Source organism: Eubalaena glacialis, chromosome X, assembly GCF_028564815.1.
Source record: "Eubalaena glacialis isolate mEubGla1 chromosome X, mEubGla1.1.hap2.+ XY, whole genome shotgun sequence".
Lineage (NCBI taxonomy): Eukaryota > Metazoa > Chordata > Mammalia > Artiodactyla > Balaenidae > Eubalaena > Eubalaena glacialis.
The window spans coordinates 85354717-85382688 of record NC_083736.1 but is presented as its reverse complement, the minus strand read 5'-3'; the positions used below and the strand labels follow the sequence as shown (position 1 = coordinate 85382688).

General features: G+C 36.8%; 1 protein-coding gene across 1 annotated transcript in view; it reads right to left on the bottom strand.

Moving 5' to 3' along the window:
• Positions 1 to 27972, bottom strand: part of PCDH11X (protocadherin 11 X-linked) — a 694161-nt gene that overhangs the window by 331385 nt on the left and 334804 nt on the right. Inside the window, exon 4 of the mRNA XM_061179538.1 lies at positions 15697 to 15777. Coding sequence (XP_061035521.1) covers positions 15697 to 15777 — 81 coding nt within the window. The remainder of the gene's footprint in view (positions 1 to 15696; positions 15778 to 27972) is intronic.

Here is a 27972-nt window from a genome sequence, read left to right as displayed (position 1 = left end):
ATGAGGGGAGGCCTGATGGCTACTGCATGTTGTCCTTATGATCTGATTGCTTCCCCCACAGATGGCATTTTTGTTTCCCCTACTACGACTTTACTCACGCTGTTGGTAACTTCCCCACTTTACAGCTCACTAGAATATTCTACTTTTTCTTTTTCTTCTATCCAAGTCATACTCATCTCTGAAGGCCAGCTCCAATCTCATTTTTTCTAAGAAGCTTTACTGGGTAGTACAGCATATATCAGTCCCACTAGTCTGTAGCTCCTACAGAATCGCAATTCTGCAGTGCACAATTTTAGCACTTAATTAAAGCAGATTTGTGAATTTTTTTTCCTTTTTTTTACTGGAGTATAATTGCTTTATAATGTTGTGTTAGTTTCTGTGGTACAATGAAGTGAATCAGCTATATGTATACATATATCCCTTCCATCTTGGACTTCCCTCCCACACTGCCTACCATCCCACCCATCTAGGTCATCACAGAGCACTGAGCTGAGCTCCCTGCACTCTCTTTCTCTTTTCTTCTCCCTCCATCCACTCTGTGAAATGAATATTTGGCCATGCTATCTGTATGTGCCCCACAAGTTTCTCAAACCACACACATGACGTTACTCATGAGCCTCTACACAAGGCATTAACACCAGCCAGCCCTATTGAATTCGGCTACCTGGGGGCAGGGGGGTGGCTGGGGCAATAAATTCATCATCTCATTTCCTTCATCATCTCACCCCATTTCATTCCCTTCACAGTCACTTGCCCCAAATGAATAAAGATCTTGCACCAAAAAAAAAAAAAAAATGTTTTGTTGAAACCCTTGGGGGAGTTTCGGTTTTTTGGGCACAAGTCACCCATTCTCCTTGCATGGCCCTGCAATAAACCTTTCTCTGCTCCAAACTCTGGCATTTCAGTTTGCTTGGCCTCACTGTGCAATGGGCACACAAACTTGCTCGGTAACATCCCCATCCAAGGCATAGGTTTGGAAGAAAGAAGTGGTGTTTGAATAACTGTATATCCTTTAGCCTGTACAATGCACACCTGAAAATCTGATGAATTACTTTGGGCAAGATGTCTGTAAGGATTGATAAAGTCTCAAGTAGTGAAGGTGTTAATCACCACTTTTCAGTGGGAAAAAAAAGGGCTATTACTAGTCCTTGAAGATAAATAGAGCAAGCAGCCCAGATAATATTCCTTTTTAGATGTTAAAAAAAAAAAAAAAAGATTCAAGGAATAGTAACAGCTGCTGTTTTATTTGTTTATTTATTTATTTATTTATTTATTTATTTATTTATTTATTTATATTTTTGGCTGCGTTGGGTCTGTTGCTGCATGCGGGCTTTCTCTAATTTCAGCAAGTGGGGGCTACTCTTCATTGCGGTGCGTGGGCTTCTCATTGCGGTGGCTTCTCTTGTTGTGGAGCACGGGCTCTAGGCACACGGGCTTCAGTAGTTGTGGCACACGGGTTCAGTAGTTGTAGCTCGTGGGCTCTAGAGCACAGGTTCGGTAGTTGTGGCACATGGGTTTCGTTGCTCCGCGGCATGTGGGATCTTCCCGGACCAGGGCTCGAACCTGTGTCCCCTGCATCGGCAGGCGGATACTTAACCACTGCGCCACCAGGGAAGTCCCAACAGCTGCTGTTTTAGAGCTTTGACTATCACTGGCCCAATTGTTTTATATGCATTGTTGAATTTGATCCTTCCAACAGCCCTATGCAGCAGGTATGCTATTATCATCTCCATTTTACTGATGAGAAAACCGAGACTTAGAGAAATTAACTAGTTTGTCCATTTCTGTGTAACTAGCAAAGACGGAATTAAGATTCAAACCTCAGTGTGCCTGTTTACAAAGCCCACGTTTTTAAAGCATGAAGTATGTTTTACGGTCTCCCCAAAGTGAAACTGAATTCAATGGAGAGGGAGTAAATGCAGAATTCATGCTTTCAAATTTGAATATAAATAGAATCACAAGGGCAGACCTTAGAGATACCCTTCAGTCTCCCTGCCTGGATCCGTTTTCTTTTGGCAGTTTCAAAGCAGCCTCTGAATCTCCCATTTGAGTGTGACTTAAACGATTACCTTCTCATTTTGACATGTTTAGTAAAGGAGGAAAAAGAAACCGACAGAAGTCCTTTCTGCTAAATCCTTGTTTCATACTTAACCTTCAAAGTTACTTGATCTAAGATTTAGTATGCACAAGTTAGCTGACTGTATGTACCAAGGCTGCTGAACTGAAGCCCCAAAGAAAAAAGCAGGTCCTCAAATTTCTTAGGCATTGTTTAAGATGTCAAATGGTTAAACAGCAGTGCCAGTGATGGGTGTTTCCAAACATGGTCTAGATATAAAAAGTTTGAATTCATGTAGAATTCTTAGATTCTATGTCTACTGCTATTACTTTTATATTGTTGCTTGAAGTTCTGTGCCTCTAGCAGAAAAGTGCAAGTTTACTCTTTTTATCTATTAAATAGCTTGATCTCAATAAAAAATAAAGGTAGGAGAAATCCACTAAAAGAAAAGTCTATTCTTAGTCCCTCCCATTGGGACAACATAAATTACTTCTTCAGTTACTGTTGTCTTCTGAATGTATCATTATTAAGTCTATCACTGAGCCCTGTTGGTACATATCTGGTAGCCTCTCCTTTAAAAAAGAGTTCAACCTCAAGATTTTTAGATTAAGTACAGATTATTTAGATTCTCTTTGCACAAATCAAATTGTAGTATCTCGACAGTAAATTTCTTTAAATCTAATACATATTCACTTAACAAACTTCTTTTCCCCCTTCTATAGCATGAATCACAGGAATTTAACAATATGTAAAAGGAGTACCAGAGGTGACAAAACATGTTTGCTGCCTATTATATGCCCCTATATTATTATAAGACTAGTACCAATAGATAGTAACAGTACATCAATTAACTAATGAGCATTTCATTTTCTTATATATTGCCTGAACCCCAAAATTTAAACACCCATTTTCTCTGTCTTGCCAGGATTTTAAGTATTTTCTAAGTATCTGTTAGGGAACATGAAAAACATCTTTCACTTCCTTGAGGTCAGTAGATAATTCAGTTAATCAATACACATTTATTGCTTGAGTTTTACAGGGTAATGGAAAACAATATGTTAGATTTTTTAACACAAGTTTCAATGTCCAACTAGCTAGCAGACACCAGAAAATAAAAATCTAGATCACCATGTTTTGGCTGTAGATTGGTAAGGCTACATTCTCTTAAACACTGAGAACATCAAAATGGGAAGGTAAATAAATTGATAATTTTTCAGTAGCAGGTATAACATAGCTTTTCATGTCTCTTTTCAGTCAATTTCTGTTTTATTTTACTATGGCATAATTTTTACTGTCTTGTTATAACTGCTTATTTACATGATTCACTTTCAAGGACACAATCTTTTTTATATAGTATATACATCTATTTTTCATTCTTTGATAGAGCAATGTTCTCCATGTTCATTGTTATAGGAATGTGCTTGTTTCATTGTCTGAATTGTAATGAATAGCAGAATCTTTCTATAGGCTGTTACTGTATCTTAATAGTGTCTACACTACAGCATCTGCAAAAGTAGAAAAGTAAATATGAAGCTGTCATGGTCTGAATCATTAACCACCCCCCCTCCCCACTAACACATTAGTTTCTCTCCCCAAGGAGTACAGAAACTCAGAAATACAACAATTTGAATCATAGATTTGATTTTTAAAGGTCCACGGTAATATTATTTAAGTTTAGGTGGTATTTCATCTTAAAAATACAGTGTGCAACCTTCAAGTCATGTTCAGAAGGATATAAAACAGACTAAACGATCACAAGGGGATTTTATTTCAATGAACAAAAGACACAGGTTCACTTATTAAAAATTAGAAAACAAAATAATGTATGCCGGGAAGCCCAACAGCATTAGGATTATTAGGCATAACCAGGAGCATTGTCACATTATCTTAGAGAATATATTTCTGAACAGAAAATAAACTTGAGTGAATACAAATGACTGTAATTTATTGAAATTTGCCTCAAGTTTATAGATCTTGACATGCTAAGTAATGCCGGGGGAAAAAAAATAGAAAGAGGAGCTAAAACTAGCATATTTCATAGGATCAATGCAGGGATCAGGTGTTACATTTGGCAATGAAATAAAAGAAGCAGAGGAAAGCTGGGGAAAAGCCAAGGAGTAAAATTCAAATGCAGAAGTTCTAAGTGCACTCCTTGGAGGGAAGTTGATGTTATATGTGGGTCAGTGTGTATGAGAGAAAAGACAATAATATACACAGTCACTTGCAAACTTGCTGATGCTCAGAATGTATACTTTATTCACTATTAAAACTAAATGTGCTCTTAAATTATATTTACAGTATAGATTAACTGGGGGCATTTCCTGTCTGCTTCAAAAATTTCTTCTAAGGATTAAAATTTTTAAATACAGGCCACTTGAGAGCTCACCTGTTTTGGCCTCTTCATCTCTTTAAGTTTTTTATGTGCTACCATGATAAAAGCTCAGAATCAAAATATTATAAATGACACAAGGGTGTGTGTGTGCTTAATATTCCCAAAAGGTTATTTGGAGTTCTTCTGCATTTGGGTTTCAACTAACCTTTCAGTTCCTGACAATCAAAAATGACTTTTGATCTTTAATCTGTTTCCCTCATGTACTCTTTCCCCCAAACAGAAGTTCTCAAGGTAATCCAGTTCAACCTAAAATTGATCCAATTCAAATTAAATTTTTTTCATTGATATTGAGGCAGCTCTGTTAATCAGGGCATGCTATCTTCAGGAAGAGAAAAATATTGTAGAAAGAAACTATTATGTAAAACAGGAGATCTGGTTTCCAACTCTACCACTTACTACCTATGTGAGGTTGTGATATAATAACTATTACTGCTGATGAGGGTCTGCTGAATACAAATCACTGTGTTTTTTAAAAAAAATTAACAAATGTGTTATTGATCCTAATCCTACTCTTATTGTCCTACTCTTTGAATTCCAGCTCCAACCAGAAATCTTTCCTGATTTCCACTCCCAGTCGAATGCAATCATTTTTCCATGATGATAGTATTGTTACTTATTCAAGTATTTAGCACCTATTTATTTCTATTTTATTTTATAATTAGTGGTTAGCACATTTTTTCTTGCTAGGCTGTAGGCTATTGGAAGACAGGGCCTGCATTTTTTTTCTTTTTTCTTTTTCATGGTTTTATTTCCAGTATTTGCCTCAGGACTTAGCGCAAACTAAATACTCAATAAATGTTTTTTTGAACTATTGTGTTAAGTGACAATAAAGCAAGAAAGAAATAGTACGAACGACTTACTTTGGAAAATATTAGTCCAAGCAGAGAGAGTGGGACATATGGCACAAATAATTTATTTACCTTCATTTAGAGCAAAATGCATTTTGTACAGGTGTAAATTATATTGCCTCAGAAGAGCTAACTCTCAAAGACGTTTTTATTAGAATATTAAAAGAAAAACTTTGCATTTGACATGTTGTAAAACTCCCTTTCAAACTAACAACAGAGCTTTAAAAGTTGTTGTAATAGAAAAAATATCAACAGAAGCCCAATATGTTTCTATGCTACGTATTAACAACAATGCCAAACTCTCAGAGGTGATGCAACCGAGAAGAGGAAGGGCAATTGTGTTGGTAGAGAACACCCACAGAATTCTCAAAGCACACTTGAGTAGCCAAGACATAACCATTTTAGACAAAGCAAAGGTAAATGATGCCTAGGGAGTGTGTTCTGTGATTAAGTACCACTTTTAAGGGGTTGATGGAGTTGTTCATTTAATTATTTTCTTGTATAAGTACATGCACTAAACGCTTCCAAGGATCAAAAAAGTCTGCAATATTTTTTATCCTCCTTTTCCCATAAACATTCTCTATTACCATCTCCTTAGGGCATCAGGGAGAAGGCATGCTATGCTGGTCAAGTAACCCCAGTGTTGCCTTCAAGTATCATAAGCTGAAATAAGCATGACTGCCTCAAAGAAGAGTCAGCACAGACATGCGACTGAATATTCATCTTGCCTTAACTCTAAACATACCTCGATTAGATACTTCTTCACGTTGCCCTATGGTCAATAGGGGAAGGAGGTTAGGGGCTGGGATGCAGAGGTGTTGCCGTTCTTATTCCTTGCATCAGAACACTTGAGACGCTCCCTTACAACCAATTTTTTCTACACATGAGGAACACAAACTTACACAAAGTTACATGTCGGTTATATCTCAATAAAACTGAAAAACAATGGCCCAAGAGGTCCTCACAGTTATCTCTCATGGTCGAAATAACATGTGCATTAAAGAGGCAAGGCAGATCACTAAATCCTCTCTTTGTGTACCTTCAGTACTTATGCCTAGCAAGCAGCTTCCCGTTATTGTAAATACACAGAACGTAAAAGTAGCTCACGTATGAACAGATGCTTTAGAAATAATCCACCCTCAAAATTATTTTATGGAGTATTTTAAGAGATCAGTTGATAGTATTGAGCAAATTACTTATAGTTGATTTTTCAAATGTAGCTTTAATTAGGATGTCAATTACTGAGGTCTCCAAGCGGCAGAGTTCATTTGATCATGTTTCAGATTTAGCCTCACGTACCAAGAACACTGATGGAATTCTGAAGAGCAACAGTGATGATGGATGGAAAGTGAAACAGTCAGCTTTGCTTCTTGGGTCTCTTGTTCTATTAAGTCCTACCATTTGACCCCTTGCCAAAGAAGGGCAGAGTTTAATGAATTAGTTATTTTAGAGGCTAAGTAATCTTCCTCTTTAGAGACTTTAAAACAAAAATGGAAACCTCGCTGTGAGATGACACAGGTTGAAAGAGAGAGCAGCATGGACTTTTTGAGAATAAGTGGATAAAGAAATAAACAAAGCTGCATTACATTATAAAACACTGATTTGTGGCCTGTTGTTCAATAGGTGAAACACATATATACATACATACATATATATAAGATTAAATATATATTAATATATAATTTAATTAACATTGATTGAATATTTACTGTGTGCCAGATATTGTACTAAGTACTTTATACAGGTTATGTATATAATCTACATCAATTCCTGATAAAAGGGATGTATTAGTGTTGTCATGACAAATGATGAAAATAAAACTCTGAGCTATTAAATAGTTTGGCAAAGATTACATAACCAGTCAGTGGCAATGCTGGTATTTAAACCCAGACTTGATTCCAAAGTGCAAATTCTTATCCAACATGATATATTGCCTCTTCAAAAAAAGTGTAGGTGAATACCAGTGCTTAGGGGAGAGAAGAATGTTTTGCCTCTCACCGGAGAACTCTTACTGAATTCAAGACACTATACTAGGTATGGAGTCATGAGTTGAAAACCATCCCTGCTCTCAAAGAACTAACATTTAAATGGGAGAATAAGACATGAGCACAAATATTTTTTTTTAAACATCTTTATTGAAGTATAATTGCTTTACAATGGTGTGTTAGTTTCTGCTTTATAACAAAGTGAATCAGTTATACATATACATATGTTCCCATATCTCTTCCCTCTTGCATCTCCCTCCCTCCCACCCTCCCTATCCCACCCCTCTAGGTGGTCACAAAGCACCGAGCTGATCTCCCTGGAGCACAGATATTTGAAATGTAAGTCTGTGTGCGATAAGAAGCCTTGAGAGGTACATACACAGTGCTATGGGAGCTCAGAGAATGAAGAGCTAATAGCCAGTTGGGTGGATTGAAAAGTATTTCATGTGGTACCTTAAAAGATGAGTACTATGAGAATGGTTAAGCACAGGAGGAGATAAGGGAGAAGCATTGTTTGGAAGGGGAGAAATGGATACAAATAAATAGGTAGGGAAGAATAAGAAAACTGAAGGAAGAGTAAAGAGTATAGTTTGATTGGAACTTAAGGTAGGCATTGAGCAATGAGCCAGAAAGAAAAGTGTAGAAAGACCAGAAAGTGTGGGCCAAAACATGGAAACCTGTGACTGTAACTAAACTTCTTTCTATAAGTAATGGGAAACATCTGAAGATTTTTAAAGTAGGACCCTCCATATGGACCTTCCAATCAGTATTGGAATTTAGGATGAAAAATATGGCAGGTCTTCTATAATAGACAGATAGGAGAAATCTAGGAGAGGGGAGAGGAGATGGAGTTTTACAGCAATAGTTCAGGTGATGTGTTTTTGCAGCCTTATAGTAAAGAATATGTAGATGAAATATATTTGGAAATTCACTGATGAATTCTTTCTAAGGTAACTCAAATCTGATCAAAGATCTTTGGTAGAAACCTGGTGAGAGTTTCAATATGAGCACAAAGTCTTCTGTTGCCCTACTCATTTTTCAATAACTTTAGTTAACAAAAAAGAGCTCTGTATCTTAGAGAAGGGCTGACAACTGCAGAGGGATCAGGATGTTCTACAATGTATGCTAATAGGAATTAGCAGCAGGAAATAGCCGCAGGGGAGAAGGACTATCTACTGCAAAGTCAAAGAAAACAGAAAACAAACAAAACAAAAAGGAAAATCTTTAGTGTCAGAGGCATGCAAACTGCTAAATTGCTCTAGCATTGTTTCCCTGACATTCATTGAGGCACTAACATTAAATGGAGCAATTTGACATTGTTGCATGTGAGACAGAATGAATTCTACACAAACAAGGCCTGGGATGACAGGTTTACTATTCAGATTGTTATCTGCCAAAATCGTGAGGTGAAATACTTCCACATCACATTAAGGAGCTCCCTGCCATTATATATTCCTTTAATATATATATATATATATATGTAATGAGGGTAATGGTTTATACCACATTTATGCTGGAAATCAACAATTGGTCTAATGATTAGGTCATAGAATAGACCTATGGATGAGATTTTGATAAAGTTTACTTTTGTTTTTACTAATTTTTAACTTAGTTCTAGATTATATCAGCAGGTGTATCAAAGCAACTTAGGGACCTTATGCACTTGTTACTATGAATCCGAGCAAACTCAGCAGTGTTTCCTCCAAGAGAATTTCTTTACTTTAATTTGCTTATAATAGTTTTAGATTAACCAAAAGGAAGTATTTTAAGCATATAATTTCATGCTGATCTGAGAAACTGATATATAAACTTGAATCAACTGGAATTTTTTTCCTTCAGGGTATCTCCTATCAAAATGAAGAGACATGGACATATGATGTCTCTGGCAATTATCTACTTTTCCTTTATATATACTTCTGAAGGTTGTCAGCTCACTGAACTGTAGGAGGTGAATGCCAACTCTACCTTGGGCTTGAAATGATCCTCACCATATCTGGGAGTATTTTAAGGTGCCCAGTCATCTCACTACCTAAGTGCAGAGTGTGGTGTGCTAGGGTAGGCCATGGAAACCTGAATGCCCATGTTTGTTAATGGCAGTTTCACTCGCCCAGCTCATGTGCCTGGAATTTTCCCCAGCTTCTTGTTTTACTTTCCAATTTTTAGATGGGATTGGAAAAAAATAAAAAAGAATTGGATATCTGCGTATTGAACATCTATTGGGTGCTTGCCTTAGAATATATTGTGTTAACCCTCATAGCAATTCTATAAGAATGATATAAATATCCTCATATTACAGATGTGGAAACAAATTCAAATACTTTATCACTGGCCCCAGGTTTTACACATAGTTAATGGGAGAGCCATTGGCTGGAGTCTTACTACAAAGAGAACCCAATAATATGGTTGCCTGACCATGATTATCAGCACTGTTTAAATATCTTTTCTACAGAACCCCTCCCACTAGTTCAGGACCTTTGCTTTCTGAAAGTTAGTCCAAATTTATCATATTTCCCCTTGGGAATTCTAATTTGCTTGCTGACAGTTCTCCTGTGAGGATCGTACCCTTACCCTGAACGGTGCCCCCAACTCTAGCCATACCTAATTTGATGTTTATTCCTCCCTCATATGGCCTACTTTTAATTCCCAACATGCTTTATTTGTGAGCCCACATGATAGATAAACCAAGTGATGAGCTTTTAGCACTTTGATTTCAGTGTCATCAAAAAGGTTTCATCTGTGATTACAAATACAATTTATTTTGCTTGGGTGCTAGGCATTGCTAGAGGACTCATGTGCAGGCTGATAACTCATAATCCAGATTCCATGTAAAGAAATGATTAATATGGTAAAAGTAGGTTCATCCTTGATTTCTTCCTTATGTTTTGAAAATTGAGACCTTTTTTTATTCCTATGAATTACTATTGTACCTAATGATATTTAAGGTCTATATTTATTTTCTACTTTAAAGCTTAATAACCAGTGGATATTAACATCATAGTTAGCAATTTCTTTTCAAAACTGGTCGCCAATATTTTGTAGTTTAAGAGCTCCAGAAGAATGGTCCCCATCTGTTGCAGTGTGTATTCATCTGCTGTGGGTGCTCACGAGACTTTTGTCTGTGAACATGGCACAAATCTGCTATGCTGCTGAGATTCACAAATAAGCCATGGAATCAGTGGGATGTCAGGTCACACATGGGATGCATGTTCACTGAAGAGACATTCTCTATGAATATAATAAGAATGCGAGGCAGTGTGCAGTTGGGGAAGAATCATGGACTTTAGAATCAGAACATTAAAGTTTGAATCCCCCTAACACTCACAAGCTGCGCAAACTTAGGCACATTATTCAACCTCTCTGAGCCCCAGTTTCCTCAACTAAGAAAAGCAGATATTATAGCTACACCTCAACAAAACTGCTGTAGGGACTGAAGAAAAGGAAATAATTACTGTGGAGCACCTAGCATGATGCTTTTAGTAGTCACTTAAAAATAAAAGTCATTAATGACTAAAAGTAAAGTACTCACACCACTAAAGGTCAAGGACAAAGGCTAAATCTTAGGAGTCTGGTCGGAGAACAATGTTGAGTATTTTCCATATGTCTGAAAATAAAACGTTATATATAATGTCACATCAAGGCATGTTGATTTCTTTTTTTAATGAGGCTTCCTATTGTGTCAAGACTTACCTCTAAAGTTGGCTTGGCATTTTAAGGCCTTCCACAAAATAATCCTAGAAGATGAAAATAACTCTTAAAAGTTCCCAGATTAAGCTTTGGAAAAATTCTGATCTCAGATCCTTGCATGATCATTAGCTTACATTCCCATAGAACATATACTTTTCTCTACAACATGAAGAAATCATAACAAGAAAAAAAACACATCCTGAATTTCCAGCCAAAAGATAAGTGCTTTGATCTTTGAGGAAAACATGAATTATGAAGTGTGTAGTTCAAAAAAATTGTTTTAAATAGTGTATATCTTAAAAGCATTATCAAAAATATCATCTGATGTGAAACCGAGGCTGGCAACTAAAGGAAGTTAATGGTATGTGCACCTTGGAAAATGTTTTGTGGTTTCATGACCCCAATGAATTTTTTTCAAGATACTTTTGCTGCTAATGAAGAAACATTACAAGTGGCCCCACTGAGTAGACACATATTGAAATCAAAACAAAATGCTGCCTAAGTGTAGTCTAACATTTCATGATTTAATTATGCACAGTCTAGGAAGGCAGTTTTCTTTAATTATCTATTTTTTTTTCCTTGCAAGAGAAGCAAAGACACTAGTGTTGACCCTTAACCTGAACATCTAAACTTTCCTTTGGAGTTGTTCTATTTCAAAACAAAAAACCAGTAATAGCGTGTGACTTATTCTATCAGTAGTTGTAGGCCATTTAGAATATGAAAGAACTGTAAGAGCTGATTTTACTTTATGAAAACTGATTTGCCAAAGCCCTGTGGATTTCCCAACCATGCTGTGGTAAAATATAAGATTAGTGTAGCAATTCCTTCATCAAATGACTTTACTGTTAACATATCGAATTAGTGATCCTGTTAGCCACTATTCCAAGATTACAAGGTAATTCTTTAAAACCATGGGAATTCTCACGCATTCTATTACTGTTAATTAGCCTTTCTCATCCTGCAGAAAGAATTTCATTAAGGATTATCATTGTAGATTTAATATGTCTAAAAATTGCATTTTTCTGATTATTTTAAAACCTCATTTTCTTTATGATCCACACGTCTTATTGTTCTTTTATTTTCATTCCAGCATCATAACGAGGTCATCTTCCTTTATCATATGCAAATACAAGCAGATGTTCTAGCTGAATAGAAAATTATGTTAGTTTAACACTAGAAAGAGACTCTTTTTAAAATATTTCTTGTCCCAGGGACCACCTTCCATTATTGCTGTTCATTTGTGGTGAGAAATTTTTAAGCAGTTGTTACAAAGATGAGCTTTAGAGCCAGACCCAGGGAGTCTGCATCCTGTCTTTGGTACTTGCCATCATCTCTTGGTGCCCCAACTTCCTCATCTACAAAATAGGGTTAATGATAACAATAATAGGTTTAGTAATAGTTATAAGTTTGTAATGAGAATTCAATGAGTTAATGTTTTAATTGCTTAAAAGACCACCTGATACGTAGTAAGTTTACATAGGTTATGTTAAATAAAAGAAATAAATTCCATTGCCACATATGACTTCTGTCATCTTTCCAAAGTAAAAATTTGCTCTACTTTTCTTATTTCTCTTCTATCACTTCACAGTGTTTGCACTATTTCATTTACTTTCTGTGCCAGAGGTGAACTGTGTTCTTTGTAGTAGACATAAGTCACTAGTTGTGGGTGTTAAGGTTTGGGGAGTTAATGTCAAGCAGTGGGTCCATTCCCCACTCATATATTCTATAGCAGTTGCCTGATACTACTGTTCTAAGCTATTTATTTCTCAATGAATATAAGTCGTGATCACAATACATCTGGATTTAATGAAGTACAGTGGCAGCCAAGTTAATGTCTATATTCATAATCAGACTGTCCTCAGAATTGTTTCACAAGCAAGGCCATTGTAATTGAAAGTCATAGAAAGCCACAGAAAGACTCCCCCCAGATATACTAGTTTTATTTTGTTTCAAGTTTTTGACAGAATGTTATGCAGTTTTAGACTTGCTAGCACACAGAGCATTGTAATTACTAAGAATCAGAGGCAGGGAAGGTGATTGGGGGTGGAGAATTTATTATGCAAGGGGAAAAGATCGAGTTATTATAGAATGCTGCATTACCAAAAAATAAGAATTCCACATGAACTGGCATATGTAAACAGCATGTGAAAAGCTGGTCAACGGCCATTTCCGAGTAGCTCTCTATTTCCCCTAGTACTACACAGATGCTAGGAGGTTAGCTACAGTGAATGTTTATGACCCCATTGTTGTCCACTGCACATTGAAAAGCTGCTATGCGTGATTTGATTCCTTTTCCAATGTTATTTAAAAATCACGTTAATTTTTAAAAATCTAACTTGGAACTTCAAGACATGCACCCCAGTTGTACACATATTTTCTAAAGATTCTAAGAAAAGCGCTAAAGGAAATAGACTTACAAGGATATTTCTTGTAAGGAAATGGACATTTTCATTTTGATTTTCTTTGGTCAAAGAATAAGTTGACCTATTTCATGGTTCACAAGTTACTTTAATTAGTTGAACAGTTGGCTTTTACAGCTAAGAACCATTCTGCTTTATGGGACACCACTGTAGTATTTGCTCATTTAAAAGAAATAAACCCTCCAAGTCACCATCTGTATCATGACTTTAATTGTCATCTGAATGGTAGAGGGAGGCATTATCAAAGAGTTTAAAGATTTCAATGGAGGAATAGAAATAATTTAATTTTCAGGTTACACTCTAGTTTCAGTAGTTTCTATTTTTAGATTGTTGCTTTTGAAATCCCACAAATGAGTATTGAATATCTTGCTAAATATAAGGAACCATAAAAGCTTATTCATAAAACACATATTTTCTTTAAACTTTTCGGAGGCAAGCACAATGTTTACCAAAAACAAGGTTGGAAAGTCCCTATCTGTATCATATTCATGGTAATTCTATGCAGTGCAATCCACCACTCTATGATGCATCTTAAATTTCAATTGAAGTCTCACACAGTAAGGACAATCAAGGCTCTCAGATACCTAAAAGATTTACCTAATAAAAGAGCCTCAAACAAAATGAACCCACTACAGGGAGATCAGTTCAGTGCTTTGTGACCACCTAGAGGGGTGGGGCAGGGAGGGTGGGAGGGAGACGCAAGAGGGAAGAGATATGGGGACATATGTATATGTATAGCTGATTCACTTTGCTATAAAGCAGAAACTAACACACCATTTTAAAGCAATTATACTCCAGTAAAGATGTTAAAAAAAGAGAAATAATTGTGTCTCCAACAAGATTTTAAGTTCGTAAACAAACAAGAGAATCAGTAATCGGCAAGAAATTAGTAGAATTACTTATATTGCACTCCTTTTAGTAGAATACAATCAGGAGTAACTGGCTAGGTAAAAAATATTGCTCATAGAGCAATGTCTTATTCATAGAGGAAGAGTGTTACATAACAATGTCTAATTTCATCTGACATCTAACTATTTATCCTAGTCCTACCTCTTGTCACACTAGTAGTTCAAATCTTTGGACCTTAAAGTACACATTTTAAAATTGTGTACTTTTCCTCAAAACAGCTACTCTGAAGACTGCATAGCCTCTTAATCAAGGATATAGATGTGGATTCTATCACCGTGTATTCTACATCCTCACCAATTTTCTTGAGACTGAATCAGAGGTGCAAGACCGGAAAGTCAGTTTGAAATTTGGCAAAACTTCATGAATTTGGACTTGAGTAATTTAAAGCTAGTAACAATTTGGACAGCTCCTGGGTTGCAACGAACCTTTATTTAATTAACCATTTCTTCCCACAGGGCACGTATTAAATCTGTAACTCTTCCTAAAGAGCATAAATTAACACTGTAAAATATTGTAGGATGTTATTATTATAGAACACATGACTTCCATGAATTTCAGAAGCACTCATCAAATAATAAATGATAAGCAATGTGATTCTCTTCTCACTCCATTTGGGTTGTTTTTCTAATACTCTAGATACGCATTTATGTATCTACATTTTAAAAATTTATATCCTTTGTAACAAATAAATGACATTTGAAAATAACTGGATAGAGGATAATTTATGGTTATTAATTTGGCACCCAAGGGGTCAAATTCAGGACCTCTACGTTATGGACAACAGTAAGTAAACCAGCCACAGAATAATAAATGGCCAACAAATGTTTAGATTGGTCTCCTCACTTCATCTGCAAATTCCCCTTATGGCCTCTATGAAGAAAACAAATTTGATTGGATTTGTTAGTCACATTTTGAGCTGTCCTGATTGAAATGAGTAAAAGTGGATTCTTTAAAAAATACCTTATAACATAATTTCCTTTAAAATTCAAACTGGTTTCTTTCAGGGAGGTCTTACTAAAATTTGCCTAATTAGCATAAAATCAAATTGTCCTATATTATGCTAAACCTTAAATTTAAGTCATATTGTAAAACAGCAGTTCTCAATTTTTTTCCACTCCACGACCTCATGACTAGACAAACAACAGTGGAATAGACAACCATTTAGAAGATGCTTTTTGAGGAATACTTTTACCTTATGCAACAAATAAACTACCTCCAATATTATTATCAAACTACACTAGGAAGAAATATGTATTTACTGTCATATTTTCACACTAGAGTCCAGCATAAAATCACCTAAAGAAACTTCATGGAATACATATGGAGAAATACATCTTAAGAATGGTTTTTATACATTCATAAACATCAAGTAAAGGGAAATATCAAGTGTTTCCTTTCATACCTGTGGTTGGGGATGAGTCCAGATCTCCACAGTAGTTGTCTCTTTCATGGGTGTGCGAGATCGTATAACCTCCTTCATTGGCTTTACAAGGGGAACAAAATAGAAGTATTTTTGTTTGTTAAAAGTGAAAAACATAGTACATTGCACACATGCATCAAACACAGGTAAGTAAAATAGTGCCTGGGTAAATATCTCTTTCTAGACATTGTAGTTATTGAGGACTTACAATGTGATAGGCACAGCTCTAGGTACTGGGAATAAACAAGAGAAAAAAAAAAACAAAACAAAAATAAATTCCTTTTCCCATGGAGCTTATAACCCACTGTTACATTTAAGAGTTCCGTTAAACATTTGAATGCCATTGTGGAGGGCAGTTTAAAACATTTAAATGGCTGAAATTTAAGTTGGAGAGACTTTCAGTCCAATGCTTTTACAACTCAATGGCTTCAACAGCTTGTATTTGCAAATTTACAGTGTCTGAAATTAAAACCTATCCTGTGCATGCCACCACACCACAAATTTGCTATCTATCATATAAAGATACTTAACAGTTGTTACAAATGCCAAGAAATTTATGAACCAGTATAGAGATACTAGCATACCAACCCAGAATAATTATCAAGATTTTGAAAAGATGATGTCTATATCCATTTTATTTTCTTCAGGACAGAGAGTATATTCTCTGTTTTAAAAATATTGAATGTATACTCTACACATTTCTATGTATGTGATTTTAGTATATGGGGGAAAGGGTTTGGTTAAAAAGTTATCCTTTTATCTAGCCAAGGGAGAAATTTTTCAAGGAAGCTAAGGAAACCCAGTTCAGTGACTGTTGGAAGCTCATGGGCTATAATAGCAGAATAGAGTAGCAGTGACAGAGACCTTATGTCACAGTCTCAAGACTTCATACTGATGTTCGGTGTACTACCAATTAGAGTTATGTAATTATTACTTGACAGGGTTTTGAGGGGGAGCATATTTGCCACCCCAAAATATGTTTCTGGCATAAGGATTATTTTAGGCTGATTATTTTTATGAAACAGCAGACATAAGAAAAGCTCTGAAAACCAAGAGAAGTTACCCTTTTGTAAAGGATATTTACATTTATAAGGGAAATCTCCATTTGTAAGTGTGTCTCCCTCTCTGTACCAGGAAGTGAAGGATGACTAAATCTCTAAAACTTTTTTCAGTGAAGTAGGCAACAGACCTAAATCTGCACAACAATCTTACCCTTGATTATTGTGCTTTTCTTCATAGCCTCCCATAACTGGCTCCCCTGCCCCCAACATCTTCTTTTGTCTTTATCTGGAGATGGTATTTAAGGTGATGTTTTGGGCCGTTTCAGATAGTTACTCAGATTTCCTGGGTACCTCTCACATATACAGGAGGGATACATGTTATTAAACTTGTTTGTTTTTCTCCTGTTAATCTGTCTTTTATTATGAGGTTGGGGAGAGGGTCTCAGCCAAGAATCTGAAAGGGTGGAGGAAAAATTATTTTTCCTCCTCCACAGTTTTAAGTGCCCCATTCCTATTGCCTTACCATACAGTTTATGTTTTATGTTTTTATTATCCCTGCATGCCCATTAGGTCAAATCAAGAAAAGAAGAGACAGTCAGATGTGGAACATCACATTTTTAAGGCCCAGTTGAGCAAGAATTATTTTGTTATCATTTAAATGGCAAATTGTGTTTATTCTGCAATGACACTATAGCTGTGACAAAAAGAATGCAATACACGTTAATATTACAGACTAAGCACTCATCACAATATTCCAACTCACAGGAAAGCAACAGTTAGAAGAATTAGAAAATTAAAATGAAAGGTCTTATCACAGCAGAATTTCATCACAAAAATAAATGAAAATGAGTGACAAAAGTAAGTTTCTGAAAAGCTAATTTGTTAGCCAAGCAGAGAGAACTACTCACTGATGGTGAGTTATTAAACAGGGTTTGCTTACAACAACCAAAGAAATACATCTAGAGAAAACAAACTTAAGACTACTAGCGTTTCACCAAGTACAGTTACTCAAAAAGTTGAGGACGTTGAGAGCAACAGCAATGGTAAATTTAAAAAAAACAAGGGAAAATGGTATGGAGTGTTTTTCCTTCGTGAGTTAACAGATGTTACCAACAATGCTTAATTGCTGTTACTTGCTTGAGGAAGCAATACCAAGTTTGAAGAGACTGAAAAATTAGCCTCTATGAATGAATTGTCTGTGTGGAAGAGAACAGGCAAGAATATTTTCAAAGAATTTGACAAAACACTAATTCAGTAAAACCTGATGTGGGATCTGTTAAGGTGTGTTACAACTAATGGTGGGTGAAATATATGTTGCACAGAAAAAAAGTTTAGCTGGACAAATATACAATGCTTTGGAAAACATAAGGTGTTCAAAGCCTATGGCTGTTTATTGGATTATACATCAGCAGGTACTTTGTGCAAAATATTTGAATCTATCATGTGTTATTGAACTAGGAGTGTCAATAGTGAACTTCATTCACTATTGCTAATGGAACCATTGTTATTCTGTGAACTTTCATCAAAACTGCAAGTTGAATATCCTGACTTGCCTTACCATACAAGCAATTGGATGGCTTATAAGTGGCAAAGGTTTATTTTTGAGCTCAGAGCCAAGACGGAAATTTTGCTGAATGAGAAGTACCCTTGACCACTATTATTGAATGCTGAATCACTCTGGCAATTAGTTTTTGTTGCAAACTTGATAACATCTTGATAAATCAACCTAAAATTGTAAGGTAAAAGAGTGCTTATATGTAAAACTTATACTGCAGTAAAGTCACTCTGATGACAACTAAAATTGTTTGAGTCACAAGTAATGGTAAGTTACTTTATATACTCCAGCCCTGTAGAAGTTAAAACAAGAAGCAGAATTTCCATTTGTGCACAAACTCAAATTTTCAATAGGTTGCAATAAATATGGAATTGAGGAGCTTTTATCTATCAATTAGAAATGATTAATCTTCAATGCAATGGCATGCTAAATGGCAGATATGAAGAAAAGAATCTAATAGAATTCTTCAGATGCCTTCCAACAATAGATATGTTGAGTTAAAACTATATGCTTGTGGATTGATATCAGTATTTGGCAGTACCTATCTGTGTGAAAAGACATTTTCCGAGATCAGATACACAAGTACATTCATTTCATTAGTAGTTCGCTATTACATAAAACATTGTACTCATTATTATTACACTTGATGGTTTGAATATCATCAATTTAAATTTTGCGGGAATTTGGTTTCTCTTTTGTTATATGTAAAACCTACTGAAACTGAGCAGGACCCTGTGGGGCTCCTGGGCACAAAAGCCTTTCTGCCTCCCCTGTTTCTTGTTTGTAGGAAATAATCTTCATTCAGGTTCCATGACCATCCCTAGTTCCAAAGGGCAGGTTCAAACAGTTGTTAATCAGGGAAGGGAGAGGATTGGGAGACAAGGGAGGAGCAGTCAAGAAACGATAGTGCAGCTTTGGGGTAGGGTCCTGGTTCCTCCTCAAGGGATATACATAACAGTATCTCTGAGCTCTTCTGCAGAACTAAAACCCCCACCAAATGGAAGATGTTAACTACTTGATGAAGCATTCTTCATTCCAGAGAAAAGGTCACAGTTTGATAACCTTGAGAACCACAGAAGCCCATCACAAGACCACGTGATGCCTGATGATCTCTGGATTGAAGGAATGCAAGCCCTGCATGCACCCTGATCCTTATCAGCAAACCTGCCCCCCCTTGAACCATTGCTATAAAAGTCCTCACAAGCCCCCATGGGTTGGGACACATAGTTTTCAGGGCATTAGCTTACTGTGGCCTGCTTCACCTGACAAAGCAATAAAGCTATTCTTTGCTACTTCACCCAAAACTCTGTCTCCAAGATTCAATTTGGTGTGACAGAGGTCAGGTTTCAGCAACACTACTCTGGCCCTTTACAGAAATAGTTTGCTGACCTCTGATCTAGAGGAAAAGAAAAGACAAACTAATAACTATAATTAATGGACAAGTCTATGAAATAAGAAAAGTCTGGTAGACTCTAGATGCAGAGGGTGAAGAGAAGACTTTTTTTGGCAGAGAGAGCAATATGGCCTAAGGTAGGGAAATCCAGGATGTGGTCTATATGACTGAAGATGTAACTGAATGATGGGACAGATGTATGAGAAAGTGAATTAAGCACATACTCCTGATGGACTTGCAAAGTCAGCTGGTGATTTTATAGTTATACACTAAGCAAAGAAGAAATTCTCAAATGTATTTGAGCAAAGTGTCCTGTGCTACAGTGGTTTCTAAGCAGATTTGTGCTCAGGTCTCAGATTTAACTTTATTTTTTAGACCAAGTCTACTAGAGTTGAATTTCCTATGCACAGTTTAAGAATCTGATTTTAAAATTTTCTGTCAATTGTGAGCAGTTTTATGTCTGTCTGTGTGGCAGTCTGTCAAACGTATCATGCCACATTGTAAGGTAGCAAAATTTGCCACCCCAAAACTTATCTTTTTGACATGAGGATTAATTTAGGCCGGTTATTTCTAAGAAGCAGAAAGCTCAGGAAGTTTTTTTGTTCCATCGCCCTTAACTGCCTAAAAGCATTTAGATGAAGGGCCTATTCCCAGAATAGAGCTATCACCAGACATATTTGCAAAGAATATAAGCTTGGTGAGGTGGAGGAAACTCAGCAGGGCCTAGAGATCAGAGTCCACTCTGTGTCCCATCCTCCCTGCTTGGCCCAGCAAACATTTGTTTACCAAACATTTGCTTTTCCATCTCCATGTCAATTGCCTTCCTCAGCATCGAAGCCCCAAACCACTACCCCCAACATCCTTCTTTGTCTATAGTTGAAGATGGTATTTAAGATGAGAGTTTCAGCCATTTTGGTGAGTTACCCAGTTTTCTGGGATCTCTCCCATGTATATATGTTATTAGATTTTTGTTTTGATTTTCTCCTGTTAATCTGTCTCAGGTCGTTTTAACTCTTAGAACAGCCAGAAGAACTTAGAAGGACAGATTAAAATGTTTTCCTACCTGACAACATTCAAATGTCCATTAAATTAAATAAGGATAGTATATTAGGTGGTTAAATGCTTAAAGCTATGTGGATGTATCTTGTCCGTTTAACTTTGACAATTAAATATCTCTATTGTATAATATGCTTCAATATTCAAATATTAGGAAAAGTTTATTGAATTATATTGTGCACAAAAATAACAATTTAAAGGTAAAATAATATTCCCACCCCTAACAATGTTCTTTCCATTACTCTTCCCCCTTCCACCAAACCCCATAGTTTTAATACTAATAATTAAAAAATGGTCTAATAAAATAACTCCAATATACAGAACTGCTGAGGATTAACTATAATGCAAATGAGAGAAATGGCAGTTCTAGGAAATATTAGTGCTCAAAAAATCTATGCTTGACCTTTTTAAAAAAACAAAATATGGTTCATCATTGACATCTGAAAGATAAGATGCAGATCTATGTTTCTGTATCCTTACATGTACTACATACTGAACCAAAATGTATCTTCCCTTTTATGGAATCAAATGTCAAGCTGTCAAGTAAAGAGTAAAGTGCTTTATAATAATCACTGTCTTTACAGATTTAAACCTCATTTTAATCCAGTTCATATTAAGACAGTGCTCAATAGTGAAAAGTGAGAAGTACATCTTACTGTTGATCGTAAAGAGTTGTGAGAAGTGTCACTGGTATTATTGCTAAAAATAAAAAAAATAATACTTCCAAGAGGATGGATAGATATTGGCTCTTCTTATCATTCTTGAGTCAGATATTACTAGTTCATAGTTTAGACATTGGAAAGGAATTCTACTTTATTTAAAAATGTATTAAATCCTTTAGACACTAATATTTCACCAGTGATGCCCTGCTGATCTAATGAAATAGTCATACATGAAAGAAAAATAAAACATTCATTTATCTTATTTCACCTTTCAGAATCCAGAAATTTTATGCCTTAAAAAGTTGTCTATAGTCTGCGTGAATGATCTTATCTATGAATGTGGAAAGAGTCTGGCTAATAAGGAGCACTGATTCAGAGTAAATGTCCAAAACTGTATTAAATCTCCCCTAATTTTTTGTCTCAGGCAAGAAGTAAGGAAATTTTCAACCAAATTTCCATTCACAGAAATGTGAATTATAGCCCAAAATATACACAGTGATATAGATTTTGTGATAAATGGGAAAATATTTTCAGCTGCCAAAGGATTTAGTTTTTTAAAAAAATAATAGGACACTGTTACAGGTGACCTACAAGAATAAAATTGACTTCCCCAACTGTGACTGCCTTACAAAAAAGGCTTATGAAGCAACATAATTTGATTGAAACTTCTAGATATGGCAAGGCTTTCTAAATGTTCTTCCCAAATGTTTTCCTGACAGTGTCACACAGAATCTGAGATTCAGGGAGTTAACATATTAACTGCATACCTTAACCTGACTAATCCCCAAACTACTGGGTCAGGCAAACCCAGACTGATTCTGTGATTGTTTTAGGGTGAAATGTGGAATGCATCCTTTATTCTCCCTCTTGGGAAATTTTATTGCCACTTAAATCTAATGGTAAGAAAATCATAGTTAAAATAAGATCATGATATTTCTGACTAGTCTCAACATTACATTATTGTTTCAAAATCTAGCAAAAAGAGAATCCAGAGGAGCTTCAGTGATTCAGTAATTACATTTCTTTCTCAAAGTTTGCAGGTTTCCCACTAGAAATCTAAGCATGCTTCCATTTTCTTGGTAATGGTATGCAACCCAAGAATCTCAGATTTTTCAGAAATGTGACATTCTAAGTTATCACAATCATCCTTTTATTTTAGCTATCAAAGACTACAAGTGAATTTAACTGATAGATTGTTGTTATTTTATTGCCATATATTAGACACATTGACAGGTTAGTGAAAAAGTCTTCTCAACCTAGCATATAAGACATTTTTGGAGAGTCTTATGTAATATCTACCACAATGATATATGCCTAAAGACATGTAAGTATGCAGGTGATGCTTCTAGTGATAATATTTATAAAACTTTTCCCTCATTCTCATTTACTTCCTTAAAAGAAATCCAAATCCTTACTATGGGAATAATATCCATCAAAACTATGGCAAACATTTACAAATATAAAGTGAAATTTGATCCTTATTTTTGCCCACGATATATTTACTTGAAGGATTTTGTGTTAAAAGTGTTGGCAGAGGGGAGCTCCAAGATGGCAGAAGAGTAAGACGTGGAGATCACCTTCCTCCCCACAAATACATCAGAAATACATCTACACGTGGAACAACTCCTACAGAACACCTTCTGAACGCTGGCAGAAGACCTCAGACCTCCCAAAAGGCAAGAAACTCTCCACGTACCTGGGTAGGGCAAAAGAAAAAAGAAAAAACAGAGACAAAAGAATAGGAACGGGAATGCACCAGTGGGAGGGAGTTATGAAGGAGGAAAGGTTTCCACACACTAGGAAGCCCTTTCGCGGGTGGAGACTGCGGGTGGCGGAGCGGGGAAGCTTTAGAGCCATGGAGGAGAGCGCAGCAACAGGGGTGCAGAAGGCAAAGCGGAGAGATTCCCGCACAGAGGATCGGTGCCGACCAGCACTCACCTGCCCAAGAGGCTTGTCTGCTCACCCGCCAGAGCGGGCGGGGGCTGGGAGCTGAGGCTCCAGCTTCGGTCGGATCCCAGGGAGAGGACTGGGGTTGGCGGCATGAACACAGCCTGAAGGGGGCTAGTGCACCACAGCTAGCTGGGAGGGAGTACGGGAAAAGGTCTGGAACTGCCAAAGAGGCAAGAGACTTTTTCTTGCCTCTTTGTTTCGTGGTGTGGGAGGAGAGGGGATTCAGAGCGCCACTTAAAGGAACCTCAGAAATGGGCACGAGCCGCGGCTATCAGCACGGACCCCAGAGACGGGCATGAGACGCTAAGGCTGCTGCTGCGGCCACCAAGAAGCCTGTGTGCAAGCACAGGTCACTCTCCACACCGCCCCTCCCGGGAGCCTGTGCAGCCCGCCACTGCCAGGGTCCCGTGATCCAGGGACAACTTCCCCAGGAGAACACACGGCACGCCTCAGGCTGATGAAATGTCATGCTGGTCTCTGCCGCTGCAGGCTCACTCCGCATTCCGTACCCCTCCCTCCCCCAGGCCTGAGTGAGCCACAGCCCCCAAAACAGCTGCTCCTTTAACCCCATCCTGTCTGAGCAAAGAACAGACACCCTCAGGCGACCTACATGCAGAGGCGGGGCCAAATCCAAAGCTGAACCCCAGGAGCTGTGCGAACAAAGAAGAGAAAGGGAAATCTCTCCCAGCAGCCTCAGGAGCAGTGGATTAAATCTCCACAATCAACTGGATGTACCCTGCATCTCTGGAATACCTGAATAGCCAACAAATCATCCCAAATTGAGGAGGTGGAGTTTGGGAGCAATCATACATATACTTTTTTCCATTTTCTCTTTTTGAGAGTGTATATGTGTATGCTTCTGTCTGTGATTTTGTCTGTATAGCTTTGCTTTTACCATTTGTCTTAGGGTTCTGTCTGTCCTTTTTTTTTTTTTCTGTATAGTTTTTAGCGCTTGTTATCATTGTTGGATTTGTTTTTTTGGTTTGGTTGCTCTCTTCTTTCTTTCTTTCTTTTTTTAAATTAATTTTTAATTTTAATAATTATTTTTTATTTCAATAACTTTATTTTATTTCATTTTATTTTATTTTATCTTTTTCTATCTTTCTTTTTTTTCCCCCCCCTTTTATTCTGAGCCGTGTGGATAACAGGCCCTTGGCGCTCCGGCCAGGCATCAGGGCTCTGCCTCTGAGGTGGGAGAGCCAAGTTCAGGACATTGGTCCACCAGAGACCTCCCAGCTCCACGTAATACCAAATGGTGAAAATCTCCCAGAGATCTCCATCTCAACACCAAGACCCAGCTCCACCCAACAACCAGCAAGCTACAGTGCTAGACACCCTATGCCAAACAACTAGCAAGACAGGAACACAACCCCACCTATTAGCAGAGAGGCTGCCTAAAATTATAATAAGGTCACAGACACCCCAAAACACAACACCAGACGTTGACCTGCCCACCAGAAAGACAAGATTCAGCCTCATCCACCAGAACACAGGCACTAGTCCCCTCCACCCGGAAGCCTACCCAACCCACTGAACCAACCTTAGCCACTGGGGACAGACACCAAAAACAACGGGAACTAAGAACTTGCAACCTCTGAAAAGGAGACCCCAAACACAGTAAGTTAAGCAAAACGAGAAGACAAACACACAGCAGATGAAGGAGCAAGGTAAAAACACACCAGACCAAACAAATGAAGAGGAAATAGGCAGTCTACCTGAAAAAGAATTCAGAATAATGATAGTAAAGATGATCCAAAATCTTGGAAATAGAATGGAGAAAATACAAGAAACATTTAACAAGGACATAGAAGAACTAAAGAGCAAACAATGATGAACAACACAATAAATGAAATTTAAAATTCTCTAGAAAGGATCAATAACAGAATAACTGAGGCAGAAGAACGGATAAGTGACCTGGAAGATAAAAGAGTGGAAATAACTACTGCAGAGCAGAATAAAGAAAACAGAATGAAAAGAATTGAGGACAGTTTCAGAGACCTCTGGGACAACATTAAATGCACCAACATTCGAATTATAGGGGTCTCAGAGGAAGAAGAGAAAAAGAAAGGGACTGAGAAAATATTTGAAGAGATTATAGTTGAAAACTTCCCTAATATGGGAAAGGAAATAGGAAATAGTTACTCAAGTCCTGGAAGCACAGAGTGTGCCATACAGGATAAATCCAAGGAGAAACACTCCAAGACACACATTAATCAAACTATCAAAAATTAAAAACAAAGAAAAAATATAAGCAGCAAGGGAAAAACAACAAATAACATACAAGGGAATCCCCATAACATTAACAGCTAATCTTTCAGCAGAAACTCTGCAAGCCAGAAGGGAGTGGCAGGACATATTTAAAGTGTTGAAAGGGAAAAACCTACAACCAAGATTACTCTATCCAGCAAGGATCTCATTAAGATTTGACAGAGTAATTAAAACCTTTAGAGACAAGCAAAAGCTAAGAGAATTCAGCACAACCACACCAGCTCTACAACAAATGCTAAAGGAACTTCTCTAGGCAGGAAACACAAGAGAAGGAAAAGACCTAGAAGAACAAACCCAAAACAATTAAAATATGGTAATAGGAATATACATATTGATAATTACCTTAAATGTAAATAGATTAAATACTCTAGGCAAAAGACATAGACTGGCTGAATGGGTACAAAAACAAAACCCGTATATATGCTGTCTACAAGAGACCCAATTCAGGCCTAGGGACACATACAGACTGAAAGTGAGAGGATGGAAAAAGATATTCCATGCAAATGGAAATCAAAAGAAAGCTGGAGTAGCAATTCTCATATCAGACAAAATAGACTTTAAAACAAAGACTAGTACAAGAGACAAAGAAGGACACTACATAATGATATAGGGATCAAGCCAAGAAGAAGATATAACAATTGTAAATATTTATGCACCCAACATAGGAGCACCTCAATACATAAGGCAAATACAAAGAGCCATAAAAGGGGAAATCGACAGTAACACAATCATAGTAGGGGACGTTAACACCCCACTTTCACCAATGGATAGATCATCCAAAATGAAAATAAATAAGGAAACACAAGCTTTAAATGATACATTAAACAAGATGGACTTAATTGATATTTATAGGACATTCTATCCAAAAACAACAGAATACACTTTCTTCTCAAGTGCTCATGGAACATTCTCCAGGATAGATCATATCTTGGGTCACAAATCAAGCCTTGGTAAATTTAAGAAAATTGAAATCACATCAAGTATCTTTTCTGATCACAACGCTATGAGACTAGACATCAATTACAGGAAAAGATCTGTAAAAAATACAAACACATGGAGGCTAAACAGTACACTACTTAATAACCAAGAGATCACTTAAGAAATCAAGAGGAAATCAAAAAATACCTAGAAACAAATGTCAATGAAAACACGACAACCCAAATCCTATGGGATGCAGCAAAAGCAGTTCTAAGAGGGAAGTTTATAGCAATACAATCCTACCTTAAGAAACAAGAAACATCTCAAATAAACAACCTAACCTTACACCTAAAACAATTAGAGAAAGAAGAACAAAAAATCCCCAAAGTTAGCAGGAGGAAAGAAATCATAAAGATCAGATCAGAAATAAATGAAAAAGAGATGAAGGAAACAGTAGCAAAGATCAATAAAACTAAAAGCCGGTTCTTTGAGAAGATAAACAAAATTGATAAACCATTAGCCACACTCAACAAGAAAAAAAGGGAGAAGACTCAAATCAATAGAGTTAGAAATGAAAAAGGAGAAGTAACAACTGACACTGCAGAAATACAAAGGATCATGAGAGATTACTACAAGCAACTATATGTCAATAAAATGCACAACCTGGAAGAATTGGACAAATTCTTAGAAATGTACAACCTTCTGAGACTGAACCAGGAAGAAATAGAAAATATGAACAGACCAATCACAAGCACTGAAATTGAAACTGTGATTAAAAATCTTCCAACACACAAAAGCCCAGGACCAGATGGCTTCACAGGCGAATTCTATCACATATTTAGAGAAGAGCTAACACCTATCCTTCTCAAACTCTTCCAAAATATAGCAGAGGGAGGAACACTCCCAAACTCATTCTACGAGGCCACCATCATCCTGATACCAAAACCAGCCAAAGACGTCACAAAGAAAGAAAACTACAGGCCAATAACACTGATGAACATAGATGTCAAAATCCTCAAAAAATACTAGCAAACAGAATCCAACAGCATATTAAAAGGATCATACACCATGATCAAGTGGGATTTATCCCAGGGATGCAAGGATTCTTCAATATATGCAAATCAATCAATGTGATACACAATATTAACATATTGAAGGAGAAAAACCATATGATCATTTCAATAGAGGCAGAGAAAGCTTTTGACAAAATTCAACACCCATTTATGATAAAAACCCTCCAGAAAGTAGCCATAGAGGGAACTTACCTCAACATAATAAAGGCCATATATGACAAACCCACAGCCAGCCTCGTCCTCAATGGTGAAAAACTGAAACCATTTCCACTAAGGTCAGGAACAAAACAAGGTTTCCCACTCTCACCACTATAATTCAACATAGTTTTGGAAGTTTTAGCCACAGCAATCAGAGAAGAAAAAGAAACAAAAGGAATCCAAA